Source organism: Pleurodeles waltl, chromosome 4_2, assembly GCF_031143425.1.
Source record: "Pleurodeles waltl isolate 20211129_DDA chromosome 4_2, aPleWal1.hap1.20221129, whole genome shotgun sequence".
Lineage (NCBI taxonomy): Eukaryota > Metazoa > Chordata > Amphibia > Caudata > Salamandridae > Pleurodeles > Pleurodeles waltl.
In genome coordinates this window covers 428845628-428859919 of record NC_090443.1, presented here as the reverse complement: position 1 = coordinate 428859919, position 14292 = coordinate 428845628, and the positions used below count along the sequence as shown (strand labels likewise).

At 43.3% G+C, this 14292-nt stretch overlaps 1 protein-coding gene across 1 annotated transcript in view; it reads right to left on the bottom strand.

Annotated features, from left to right (window-relative positions):
- Nucleotides 1-14292, bottom strand: part of NOTCH3 (notch receptor 3) — a 190294-nt gene that overhangs the window by 21303 nt on the left and 154699 nt on the right. The window contains exons 23-31 of the mRNA XM_069231695.1: nt 13764-14009; nt 11582-11694; nt 9703-10259; nt 7987-8310; nt 6814-6962; nt 6409-6625; nt 4213-4297; nt 3256-3421; nt 2099-2403 (exon numbers count right to left, since the gene is read on the bottom strand). Of these exons, the coding sequence (XP_069087796.1) occupies nt 2099-2403; nt 3256-3421; nt 4213-4297; nt 6409-6625; nt 6814-6962; nt 7987-8310; nt 9703-10259; nt 11582-11694; nt 13764-14009 (2162 nt within the window). The remainder of the gene's footprint in view (nt 1-2098; nt 2404-3255; nt 3422-4212; nt 4298-6408; nt 6626-6813; nt 6963-7986; nt 8311-9702; nt 10260-11581; nt 11695-13763; nt 14010-14292) is intronic.

Below are 14292 nucleotides of genomic sequence, written 5' to 3'. Positions count from 1 at the left end.
TTTTGTGGAGTTATGAGTAACCAGATGTCAATAGCCTAAGACTCATGACTACATAAGGTTGGATATTCAACTTGGGAAATCAAATGATGTTGGCAGCCAGTGGCTCATGGCAGAAAGCCCCTAAAGCCATCATTAAAGGCCTCAGGCTTTCATTTATTGGCGTTGCACTGTAACAGCATTTATATAGTGCTTCATACTCCTGAAAAATGGTAGAAGCACACTGGTGGGAGTCCACGCAGTAGGCCACTGTCAGGAAGGAAGAGCACTGTATGGCAGTGTGTCCTATGTGGAAGCATTTTGATGTGTGCATAACTAACAAAAAAGTTACTCTAAGCATGGCTTAAGTCCCTGTTCCATAAGGGAAGACGACTGAGGGCTACAGCACATATGCCTTATATTAACTTATAGGTGAGCTAACTTAGGTTGAAAGGTGGTGGAATGCAAGTGTGGCCTAAGTGGGAGGTGTCCTGGTGTTGTATGTGATGAGCAGAGAGTCACACCCCTCCTGTTGTGATATGTAAGCTTTTCATTTGTCTGCCATCCTAGGCAGGCAGCGGTTACAGTTCATGGTTAGCTTTTAGCTGGCGAGGAGCAAACCACAGGAATGCAGTGGATTACAAGAAAGCATGGTAAATAATATGCTTCTCAAAAGGGCTCCGAAGCCACCTTTTAATGGCAAAAATAAAAATCGCTCACACAGAAACAGGGCATCCTTGGTGGGCATTTGCCAGAGCCAGATTTCACCTGATGTGCTCAAGCACAGGAAATTAATTGTTAAACACAGCCTCAGGGCACAGAATATTTGCAGATGAAGTGGTAGAACGCCAAGGGTTATCCCAGTTCTAATTTCAAGACCACAGAAAACCTGACACCATGGCATAAAAGAGCTCTATCTATTGTTGCCAATACTACATGGGGGAAATAGAACTCCAGACGATGTAGAATAGAATAGAGAAGATCATGAAACCTTATTATTGTAGGCAAAAATAGAGGATGAAAATATTGAAAGCTTAATGCATATAGTGAAGTATACATTTACTATTCTTATCTCCACATCTATGTACCTTGAAGATACATATACCTTTATGTTATGTTGATATCCAGGTTGGCATAGAAAATCTATACTCGCACCAGTTGATATTTATGTTTATGAAATCAAAGTACCATGATTTTCCCTACTTGATATTCTGGAACCACAACATCCTGACTTTGTGTGAATGTGAATATTTGATAACTTCAGGTGTCCTGTGGCAACTTAAACTAACCCAGTCAACAATCCAGATCTCCACAGGCAGCTGTGCTCTCCCAGACTCAGAAGCAATTCCTCTACTGCATGAAACAGATGCACACCCACAACTTCAATGATTTCAAATTGATTAACAGGCGCTGACCACCACTGAGTCTCTGCATGGCCACTGCCACAACTTCAGAACATCTTAGCTTCCCAACCCTGTATCACAGTGCTTAGTATTTTAAATTATTTTTTGCAATCACTCTAAACATGAACCCTAACAGCACCTGCATAAGAACAAGACATCTACAAATACTATTACAAAAAAATTCAAGATGAAGTGCAAAGGCTCTCTTCACATTCACAGAGCGTATGTTCAGTGGCAGCCCAAAGTTAAAAGCCAATGTCAGGGCACTTCCGCCCCCTTTCATTCACAGTTTAACAGTCCGCCCACGGACTCTTTTGGCACGTATACATTTGGTTATTGGAAGAAACCAGATGATAAGGGGGGCACATATATTGAAGAAGGCAATATAGAAGATACTGAAAGAATGGAAGGCACATCCTGATCCTCAGTAAATTTTACACAAACACCTACACACATTTTCATTGTAAGCTAACATAAATCCATTTGTGATAGTGCAAGGTATGTTTCCTGCTCCTTTTGACAGGTCGAGCTTGGTAGAATCTAATTTATCTGTGGTAAGGCCTCAGGTCACAGAAGTGTATTCTGACAAATGAAGACACATCTGCAAAGAGACTGGCTACAGCAACAGCAATGAGGGGCAAGTCTTCCTTACAGTAAACCATCAGATGGGTCAGCTTCGGGACGACTTTAGGCGACTCAAATTTGGCTTTAATGCTCACCTGAAACACTCCTTGTGCATCTGCTGCCACAGCAGCATGAAGTGGGCTGCGGCCGGTGTTGTCTTGGGCATTGGTATCTGCACCGGCATCTAGTAGGCGTTTGGCTGCGTCAGCACGGGCATAGCGGGCTGCAAGGTGGAGAGCCGTTTCCCCTGTGCGATCAGTCTGCGCTCCAAGGTTGGCACCTTGACAGATGAGATCTGCGATGATGTTGGCAGATGAATCCTCTGCTTCTTCTTCCTCATTGATGTCCACCTCCATCCCACCGCCACAGAACGAGGCAAGCATCAGTGGCGTGTACCCATCTGCACACAAACATCAACGTGAGTAAAAACAAAAACATTGGTTCTGAGCACATTCACTTGCCCATGGTAACAACCTTGAATTACTGAAGCAAACACATTAGATCATGCTGCCTCTCTAATAAATTACCTTCTCTCTTCTTTCTGTGCCCAAGGACATGAAGCAGTTGTACATCTACACCAAGATAGTTGCAGGTAACATGCTCTACCTTGAGATCAATTAACGCATTCTTTATTGTGCATTATTTCTCTAAGAGCCTCCGTGCCTTACATAAAACAGGAAAATGCATCACTGGGATTAAAGTACGGTCGGAGTGTGATGGTGAGGGCAGATTCAAGAGAACTGCCACACATGTGAGGTGGATTGGGGGCTACGCGATTTAAAACATGTAGCTTGAGGGTAAATCTGAAAATTCCAAAAGTCTGCTTCAGTTTTCAAACATCACAATAATCACTCTACATCTGAAACTTTTATAGAGTATTTGCCTCATCTGGTAAGAGCAGTGGCTTTTTTGATCAAACAATCACTGGGGAATCAGACTTTTCTGAACCCAATTATCCCACTGGATCGGCAGCTCGGGAGAAGGCCAAGCACACACGGATGCAGAAATTTAATTATTACACTACAAACTTTTTTTCAGCTAAGGAAGATCAGTGTGCACTAATGGCTTTCTTTTAAAAAAATGGCGGGCTGGCTGACATTACAATTCTGATTAGATCAGAGTACACTTGAACATCTTCGACAGTATTACACATATAAAGGAAGCCACAATAAGTAAGATGGAATGATCGCTAATGAAAGAAAAAAAATCAGATTAAATCAAGACTCAAATTAAATAAGGCCATGGTACTCACCGGGGCCTCGGACGTTCACATCCATGCAACCCGAATCAAATTCACCCTGGGGAGGGGTCAGGGCCATGGACGGTGTCATCCGGATGTCGGCTGCAGCCAGATGATGCGGTGTCCACTGACGGCAATCCACAGGGTCTTCTGCTTCGGACAAAAGAGCATCCTCCATCTGGAATCAGAAGCAGAAAACCCCTCAATTAGTTGACCGAGGGCTTCATTCTCCACATCAGCTTTTGTGCAATTAACAGTCCAGGGCGAAGCATGGCATGTCTCCCAAGATGGCTATATTACTGATCTTTATACTCAGTTTTCCACACCTTACATAATTATTATAGATATTTCTTAAATCACCTAGAGATGGCAAGACGAGGATGTTTTGGATAGGGAGAGAACTCTCAAAATAATGTTCACAAGACAAACTCACAAGGACCTCTATTACGTGATCAGTAAAAAAGTAATTGGGCTTCTTTGTTTGGTACCATGCTTCAGAGGAGTAACAAGAACAAAGAAAATGTTCGTACAATCTAGTCCAACTACGAATACAGTTCTAAAAACAAATCTGCATAAAACAAACAAATATGTAATAAAGTGCAAGTTATAAAGGAATTCATTTTGAAAGTTTTCTGGCCTGTGGAACAGCGTGGAGCTGTTCATTTGCCTGGGATAATAGAAATTGACTACTCAGTGTCCAGATAGCCCACTAGTAATGCTGTTCCTGGGATAGGAGTAATGAAAAACACGCAGCACATGTCAAGTAACTTGCAACAATGTGCTGCAGTGAAAAAGAGAAAGTGATAAAGTAGAAAGCGGAAACGAAGACCAAGGCGCAAGGATGATCGGATAAAAAAAATTTAAAAATAAAAATGAAAAAAGAGTTGCATTCAGTCAAAGTGAGGTAAATAGAGTGTAGGAAGAGCATTCTTTAAATTACTATAGGTTTACAATATGTCTGAATCATACCTTTAGCCTCTTTGCATCGGGGCAATCTGTGTCGAGCCATTCATCTGAGTGATCACCAATCAGGCTCTCGCCCTTGCAGAGGTCGCTATAGAGACATTGGGGTTGAAAGTCAGAAATAATCCAGTCGTAATTGCACCCTTATTCTTCACAATACATAAGATAGTGGCACGTGCTATCAGATAGCAACCTTGTTACCTTCCGATGTTTGTAACTGGTAACACTAATAAAACATTCAGTTATGTACAATGGTTATTCCTTGAAGGATCAACCACAGAGCGATCAGATTCGAGTCCTTTAACCAGAAGTAGAAGGTTACTATATATATATAACAAAAAGCTGCTCATTTTTTTTTAAACATACAGGATGTTGTTCTTTTCCATCATGGGAGTTCCTTTGACATTCCTAAAATGTCTTCATCTGCAAGCAGGAGCCCAAATAGATGGAATAGATCAAATTTCACTTTTGAAAATAATTCAAAAACATACTGAAAGAAAGCAACATGTTTACACAAAGACAATGAGAAGTAAATTCAGTCACAATGAAATATGAGATAGAAAAAAGTTCAGCTTTGTGTTTTCATTAGTGAGAAGGGATTCCTGAATACAATCTGCAAATTTAGGCATATTCTTCAGTAGGAAAAAAAACATTTCTCTTGGCATCTTTCTGGATTTTTTTTCCCCATTTGTTAAAATCAAAGATCATCTCACGAATCTCTCCAACTGCTACGTCTGCTCTTTCTAATCAGTATCAGTCTTATGGTGGAAAAAAATGCTGAGAGGTTGGGCACGCACTTTGAATTTTTCTGACTCCCAGACTTTGGCACCCTTGAGGAATGTTACGGAGTTCCAGAATTGCTCTATTGACGAGAAAGACAGGCGGAGTTTGCCTTGCGACTAAACTGGCCTTCTGGGGAAAATAAAGCAGCAGACTTAGTTTGGCCCCAACTCTATAAAATAGGACAAGGAGAGATTATTTCTCTACTTCAGTATGCCCTCGGAGCAATGGTGCCAGGCCTTTAAGTATATTGGTGTGAAAGCCCTGACCAATGTCAAAGATACTGTGTGTCGCTGAGGTGCACTTTGCTATTGTACAATGTGTCAGACCGTCACACCTTTAAAGCCAGCAATGTTGAAATCCAGAGAGATAGAGAGAAGAGTAGCAGGTGCCCCCGTCTCGTGAGCCTGAGAAGCCTTCCACAGAGGATTTTCAGCCTCTGCTTCCTTAAGAAGATGATTTTGTTAGGTTCTAACACCCACAGCCCCTGCCACAAGAGTGCCGCCATGTACTGCGTCCAGCATTACAGCACCCTGGCTGTGGGTTCCCTTCCTCAAAGAACATCCCATGGCAACATTGCTCCAGTGAGAAGGATCTTGCTGGGATGCATTTCTTGGAGTCAGATCAGCATTATGATAAAATGCATTACATCAAAGAGAAGGAGAAGATGCAACCATGACAATCAGGGTATAAAAACAATATACAGAAAATATATCCAACAGAGTAGCCCACTCCCCTAAATCTCAAGAGTCCATCTCATCAAGGATCTCACCAGTTGATCTTATTGTGACATTCCATAATGAGATGCTGAAAATATGAACATATGCAATATTACCATAGACTCTTCGCTTTCATCAATGCATTCATTGGTTGGTTAGATCTTTCAACCGAAGTGTCCAACTGGTCCCGTAGTCCCTCTAAATTTGCAGTTTTTTGGAAGGCACAATATAGGTTACTAATGTAGCCCTGTCTTAGGGTTAACAAATGGCTTTGCCATAAAACAAATATTCTGACCAGGATGATCTGTTCTCAAAGGGATACTTTTCTGCAAGGCAGCACTATAATGGATATTTGGGGCACAGAACCACCTTCCACACCACACCAGCACCTCCTGCCTTGTTGTGTGGCGCTTAGGAAAATGCTTACCCACCATTTAATGCTTCCTGGACTTCGAGTTACCTTACAGCACTCTAGGATGGTTAGTGTGGTCCAGGCCACTAGATATTCAACTTGCAAGAATTCCGTGGAAGGATTCTTCTCATTTAGAAGGGGAGAATCTATCCCAGAATGGTTTTTTTGAGTGATAGCGAGCATTCTGAATACGGTATACGGAGTGTCTTACATTGATTGATATCTACCCTATTGGAAAAGACTGCAAGGATCTTCAACAAAAAATAACTCTGGATGTCCCAGTGTTCTTACCTCAAGCCAAGCGCATCCTGTCCCACGGGTTCTCGTCTGTTTTTGTTGCTACTTTCCTTCTTTGGGATGAAGCCCTCTGGAAACCAGAGTGTGCTGTGTTCACGTTTCCGACGTGCCACCAGCACCCCGAGCAGCAGTATCAGCAGGAGAATCACAGCAGCCACCACCAGCAATGGTAGTAACCGCAAGGGGTCAACGATGGGTGGGTTCTCATCACCTGTTGGGAGTAGGAAGAGCGGGAATGATCACTGCATGATACAGTAAACAGTCAAAAGAAATGCAGTCTAAGTCGGTCCTTCGAAAGAAAGATTTAAAAACAAGCATACTTAATGATACACTATATTAACAGACACTGAGCATCATGTGCTCACTTCATCTCCAAACACGCGCATCTCATACACTCACCCCAGACTGCCTTGATGGGGTAGGGGACATTCAGCCTCTCAACCGCGGACAGGGCTGCCAGGAAATCCGCTGCACTTTTCGCATCAGGGAAGCATTTATCAGATTCCTGGAAGCACAGACGATTGTCGATCTCCAGACTCACTTTGGACCTATGAGTAGAAAAGTCAAGAGTACACCATTAATAGTACAACCAGAGCTCCAAAACAAGCAGGTATAACCAGCTGGAACACAGAGCCAGGATATGTAATAACTTGCAAATATGTCTCGGATTCAGTGTACTGAACAGATATAAGTAGTGCTATTTACCTCCATGGTGAGTGGCCAAACATTGTGGTTTTGACTCTCAAACCACTCAATACTATTTATCAAATAGGCCAGTCTTGTGCCTGGCATATCCTCCAGGACTCGTTGTCAGGTTATCCCATTTTAACAAGTCCTATAATGGGCTCTAACTCTAGGTCGAGAAATATTAATAAATCTGTCATTTTTAAAGTCTAAATCACATTTTTTTTTTACTAGTTGCAAAAATAAGGGTCCATAGAATATTCCAATCTCCAGATCACTTCTGGTGGCAGATAAACATGACTCAAGTCTTCGGCACCAATCAATGGTCACTTTTAGAGTTCATATTTGTTTAGTACCAGTTTGTTACTGGGCTACAACGTGTCACCTTCCACACTAACTCGGTCACCATTCAGAAACTCATTCTGTAACACGTCCTACTGATAAACTGATGAGAAAATGTAACCTAACAACACAGTGCGCCATAAGCCAACATCTAAACATGCTGCCAAGTTTGGTATTCTACAAAGCACTTCGTTTTTGGCGAGTTATTTTCTGAGATGCTCTGCCAGGGGAATTCGAATCACATCTGCTTGCGATGGGTGCCAAAACAGCGCAGTCTTATATCACGTGATTACCACACATTGACTTCTTGGTGCCCAGAGAATTCAGCATATCACAGAACGAGCTTACCCGACGCTGAGAGCATGTGTCCGGTGCTGCATAGAAAAGGCCATCTATCTGATTTGTAATCATTAACACTACTTTTACCATTTAGCTATCAAGAGAAGTGTAAAGCCAAGCCGTAGAACATGTCAGGTCAACATTGGGAGGACTAATTCAGGAGGCCAGTACAGGGGCCTAAGACGAGACTCAGAACCGCATACTTACCCTATGATTTCTTGCCCCAGCTCCCTCTTCTGAAGGCGGGAATCACTGCGGTAGTAAGGATAGATCATGTAATCGCCATTCTTGTCGACTCGAAAACGGAGAGAGGTGTGCAAGACGGCGCTGAGCTTCTGCAAAAAGGCATTGCTGGTACGCAGAATCTCCTCTGGTGGAAGCAGCACAACGACAACCAGGATACCATCGGCCAGGCGCTCAGGGACCTTGGCAGCACAGTCCAGCCCATCCCAGCCGCACTCCTCCGTGTTGCAGCCTTGGTCGCAATGTCCATCTTTGAAGTGGTTGATGCAGTATTGTTCATACAAGGGGCTATCAAAAGAGAAACGCAGACCACAGTGAACAAGGGGAAGAGGGAAAAGGCAGTGCGAGAGAAGTCAGGGGACAACAAAGAGTATGTCTGTCAAAAAAAATTGAGAAGAGGAGCACTGACCATACACAGAGACTAGCAACCTGGAAAACATTTCATAATATTCTGAAAATTTAATCTTTTTTTCTTCTAGCTCTGGTCTAAGTCTCAGGTGTAAAGCCTGTGCAAGAGATTGGTCAGTGTATCATTTTATATGCAACACAGTGCTAGTGTTATACCTTACCTAATCCATTAGATCACAAGCCATATCATTTCTATTTTGATGTGCAATAATTCAGTGCTTATAAAGGATATCCCTCGTCCGCAATGTCTACCCACAACTCCTCAATTAGCTAATTACATGTGGCGTGTGCTACAGTTATAAGCAATGTATATGTAAGGAGTGGTATAAACCAAATGATTTAGCATAGAGTACACTTGTACATTAACTAATATAGTTATGAGTGGAGCATACTCTAACCCGTCTGTAGTACTGTTTGTCCCTGCGAGGCTGCGCTGGGGTCTGGAATGCTGATAGAGAATGATGTACTAGGCGTTAAAAGGTGTGTGTGGATGTGTGTGGGGGTGTGTGTATGGGTGGGTGGGTGTAAAATCTAGAAGACTGGGATACTTGGAGCGATGATGGAGCCTAACAGGGCCCATATGCTGTTTTTGTAACCTAATGCCCTAGCTCAAAATAAAGACCTTACATGAGCGGCTACAGACTTTTGTATGAAGACCCCACCCTCTGACTTTACTAACACCACCCTGTATTACAATGCTTCATCTGAGATGCCCTCCATCACAATACTTCGTGCTGGCCTGGCAGGAGAGTAACCACGTAGCAACTACGACTGTACCTGTTGCTACAGCAGCCTGAAGGTACCACATGGCCACTGCTGCTAATGTGCTACTGGTGCACATGATGGTGGTTACTCGTTACTTCAAACAGAGGCACACTCCACACTACGGCACTGCCAGTATTATTAGGACTACTGGAGACCCAGGCTGAAAGTTACCACGTGCCAACTAACACTGCCCCGCTCAGGCTTCCTGGGGGTTACCTCATGCTCATTACTGCCCATCTAATGGCCAGGTTTCTGACTGTGGCACCAAAACACTATTTCCGGATTCTGCACCGGACCAAGCTGATACAAGTTGCCACCATAAAACCTAAGGGCACTCAAGCTTAGCATGCCACAGATCACAGTATGTGCACTATCCTCGCTGCAGATGTGCTCTGAGCTGTCACAAGCTCGGTATCCCTGCCCCCATCTGTTGCTGAGGCAGCATTCTAGTGTGCTGCTGGACTGAGCCACGCGTTACTACGTCATGGGGCGCAGGTTGACCCTTACTTGCAGCTCTTCTCTTGGCTCCTGCAGTCGAAGTTGTCATACAAACATTCGGGCGTGTTGCAGAGCTCGTCACACTGGCTGTTGTTGAACAAGCGCCAGCACTGACGATGCTCGCAGCTCTTCCACGGGTCATCCACAGACAGGGAACAGTCCCCACCATCCCACTGGCAGGACTGCACGTTGCACTCTTTGTCACAGTAAGAGTCTCCTGCCTTGGCCCGGCAGTCCTCTCGTGGGCACAGATTCTCGTGTGGAGGTGGCTCGGTTGGGCGGGGGATCATTAGGCGTGTCCTCTTTTCGCACCTGACGCCCATGAAGTCCTGTAAGCACAAGCAGTGGAAATACGGGAAGCGAGACATCTCTTTACAGGTACCACCGTTGTGACAGGGCAAACTGCCACAACTGCTGTTGCCACGGACGTGGCAGCTAGAGCCCGTGAATCCAGGCGGGCAACTGCACCGTGCACCCAGGGAGGTCTGCAAACAAGTGCCTTCATTGAAGCAATTAAGTTCATTGCAGGTTAGCAGATTTCTCTCACAGTTCGGTCCGGAATAGCTCTAGAAGGAAAAACAGGATTTAAAAATGATTGACAAAGGTGAAAAGCCTGTGAATTAGAGAAGCATGCATACTGGAATAAAAGCTCTACTATCAAAGACAAACAATGCTCCTAAGCAAACTCCAGCCGATGCTCCCCCACACCCTACTCAGTGGCAGTGAAGTACACCAAAAAATAAACATTAACAGAGACAATGCAGTCAGACAGGCATGAATGCCATTGGGGCACAGTCACACCTGGCACAGGTCAGTAAGGAAAAATCTTTAGTCCTAGCTGAGGATTTTCATTAATATTTGCAAACAATTAATATTTACCACAAAAAGTGGATCAATCTTCAGGACTGAAATAATGCCTTTTCCGGGTTTATTCTTTAAACATTCAACTTAGAGAAGAAAATTCAGCTTGAAGCACAAAACTATGCAGACGTTGCCATTTTGGAAACCCTTGTTTCAAAGAAGGACCTTTAAACCAAGCAGACCGACATGCTGGGGGCATTTCGTAGACAAGTGAGAGGCTCCCGTTTGCGGCAGCAAGGCTGCTCCAGGAATTCGCACTGCAATCTGGTGTTAATTAGCCTCAGTTAGGGTTTTTTCAACCAACAGAAGTGATTATTGTTTTTCGCATGACCAGGATTTGAGGAGGTGGAAGTGTTTCTTTGCATAAAATTAAAATAGCCTTGAAATCATTCTTAGATTACAGCCGCGTAGGAAAACAGGAGCAGAAAAAGGAGTGTGTGGAAAGGAGTTAAAAGCAATTTCACTTTTCAAAAACGCTTTCAAACAGATGAAAAGGTCAAAAGATGTGCGGAACTGAATTGCTCCATAGAACAGACGCCTAACTACGAAATAGGTAAGGCAGCAAAGCCCACTAATCAAATATATCTGATCACAGACCAGACAGACTAACTTGGGCCAACAGACATGGCATTACGCTTGAGTACTATAGGGCAGCCTGGAAACCTTAATGTTTCAGTCTAATGCCTCAATAACGTGGAGAAACAACCAAGACCATAGATAAAACCATGGATCACCGAATGATCAATAACATAAAAACAAGGTTTCGCTACTCGCCAACATTTACTTTGTTTCCTTTCTAAGTGAGGCGTGGTATGCAAAAACAGAATAAAACAATGCAGTTGTGCTGGTTTTATTTTTGCTGAAATAGGCTATATAAAAAATGGTAAGGTTGCATATTGGAACGGCCTGTCCAAGAAAAAGTGCATGATACAGGGGTGTGCCAACACCCAGGCAGTGTTATGGCTAATGCACTAAACAGTGGCAGCACTCTTTTATGCCATCATCCCGTTCACCACATTACACGTACCGGTTGACACCGACAGGTGTAACCCAGTGGCATGTTCACCGTCACCTGGCAGATGCCTCCATTCTGGCAGGGTTGGGATTCACACGTGTTCACAGCACTCTGGCATCGCCGCCCTAAAGAGTGGGAAACAAGAAGAGATGGACGACAATATTAAGAAAGCAGGTTGTTCCTGTTGTTCTGTGGTTTTCCCTCTGGACAAGTCTTTAAGGGGGTACCCTCATAAAATCTTCACAATTTCATTCTCTCCCATCTCTTCCCAACCGAATTCTACTTCTTCTGTGGCACAGGCCATTCACCTACCATATCACCCATTGCAAATACACATGGTTTGACTAGAGAAGACAATTGCCTTATTTTCATTTTTTTTTTTTTTTTTTTTTTTTAAAGGAGATTGGAGAGAGAGGTACTTTTTAATTTGTTTCTTAAAACTGCCTGTCCAACTTGTGCATCCTGCCCAGCATCAGAAGGTGAAGAGTAACAGTTAGGAGATGGGTGTGAAGTACTGCGTGCCACGTTGCCTTATCAATCTTAGGAAAATGTGTCTTTTATTGAACTAAGAGGCATATATTTTGGTCGAGATGTAGAGGCAAAGATGCTTTATCAGTGTCACAGGGGCATCAACAATACTTCTAGTGGGAAGAGGAGGCAAAAACTGACATGTCTTGTTCCCTATTGCTATCAGACCTGCGGGCAGAGTTATCAACCAATCACTAAGGTGGATCCACGGCAGTGCAAGCTCCACTAGTGTGACACTTCACATTTGTAGGTGAGATTCTAATGTATAGATCTATGCCACAGCCGTGCATGCTCCTTTAGTAGCAGACAACCCATTCCAGAATGTTATACATGGCCGTACTGCTGTCCTCGTGAGTCCAGGCATTCCTGTTCATATTTAGCGTTCAAAAAAAACTTGATGGACATCAACACAGCACTCAGCAAAGACTGATGTGGATCTGTCCAAGAAGCTTAATTTTCCTCACTTAATTTTCATATTTCACATAGCGAGCACCTCCAATTTCTCACGTAAACCTATCTGTTCCTAACGTCACCTGTGGGAGTCCGCTTCTATTTAAATTCATTTCTTTAGCCCTCTAGAGTTACACTTGTTAGAAAAACCTCTTAAATCTCTCAATTATTCCGTTATCATTCTTACAAAAATTGCATTTGTAAATGTGTTTGTCATATTAGTTGTACACATGGTTGAAATAAGCTTAAAAGTATAACAAAACACCCTCACAGGTCATCCAACTGTAGAATAATGTCCTGTAATGACTATCGCCTGTATGAGTCTCGGGTTTACCCAATGTGGTATCTTCATGACCATTAAGCATGAAGTTCTATGAATAAACATCTACAAACCCGACTAACCTCCATTTGATGCATTTCCAAGCAGTCTAAAACAACCTGCTGCAGTTCCAGATCTAAACACTCAGTTACTCAAGTATGGACACAGACTCCTAAGTAGTCTACTTTGACTTGCATTTCTCTACCTGCCCACGTTTTATTTATTTATTTTTACTTTCAGATCAGGAAATACCTGGGAAACCCTTGTGGTGACCTGTTTACTTCATCCATATTTTTTTTGGTAAGGAATGTGTTGACTTTACTAACATTTACATATTTGAGGTCAATTTTAGATGCAAAAACTGCTCAACTAGATGCCCATTCCCTTGAGGAACAGAAAGATACAGAGGAGGGAGGCACGGCTATTTAAGTGTTTTGATTTATGCTATTGTTGTGGTAAAGTGGTTCTGTCTGTTATCCTGCGGGCAAGAACTTTGCAAGGAGATAAAACTGTGTTTGGGCCCTACACTACTCCCGTAAACCCATTTAGAGTGAAGGTGCATGAGAGTATTAGTACAGATCAAATCCCACGCTGAAACCAGTTAACCTTTGTCCTTCTCTCATCCAAGGAACATCCACATCTTTTAACCATCTATGTTACTAAACTCTTTAAAATTCCTACGGCTGGAAGCAGTGCATCTTTGCTTCAGCCCGATTGCCTTCCATATAGATGTCCAAAACCATCAACATGAACTCAACCAGAAATCACTGTGCCTCAATACCCCCTCTAACACTCAGAATTCACTTCTACCACAGAAGTATCAGCTTCAAAAATCTGCCCCTTTTGACCTTCCACATTTAGACACTGGACCCCCAGATGTAGGTTTGTGATGCTCACCTGCATATCCCTGCTTGCAAACGCATTGATAGTCGTTGGAAAGTTGAATGCAATCCAGCATATTCTGGGGATGGCAGGGGTTTGAAAGGCATTCGTTGATGTCCCCTTCGCACCGTTCACCAGTGTATCCTGGTGGACAATTGCAACGGTAACCCCCAACCTTGTCCACACAGGTGCCATTGTTGAGGCATTTTGGGGAGCGGCTACTGGGGGCACAGTCATCTTCATTGATTTCGCAGAGGACACCTGCAGCAAGATAGAAAACATTTTAGCCACAGGTAGATACTCTGTGCTCTCCTTAAAGTGCCTGCATATTGTGTGCACAGCTGGAAAAGTGAATGGCACATTTATTTTGTTAAGTAGCTGCAGCAATCACATCTGCATGCAAGCCACTGGGAAGCACAGAACAAACACGTCCGAGTACGTACATGGTCTCAATACTCAGAAGAGGCCTTCTGCTGCCACTTACAAAGGTCAAACTCAAATCAAATTCATTTTGGGCTCTAGGTTCAATACATCATCATACAAA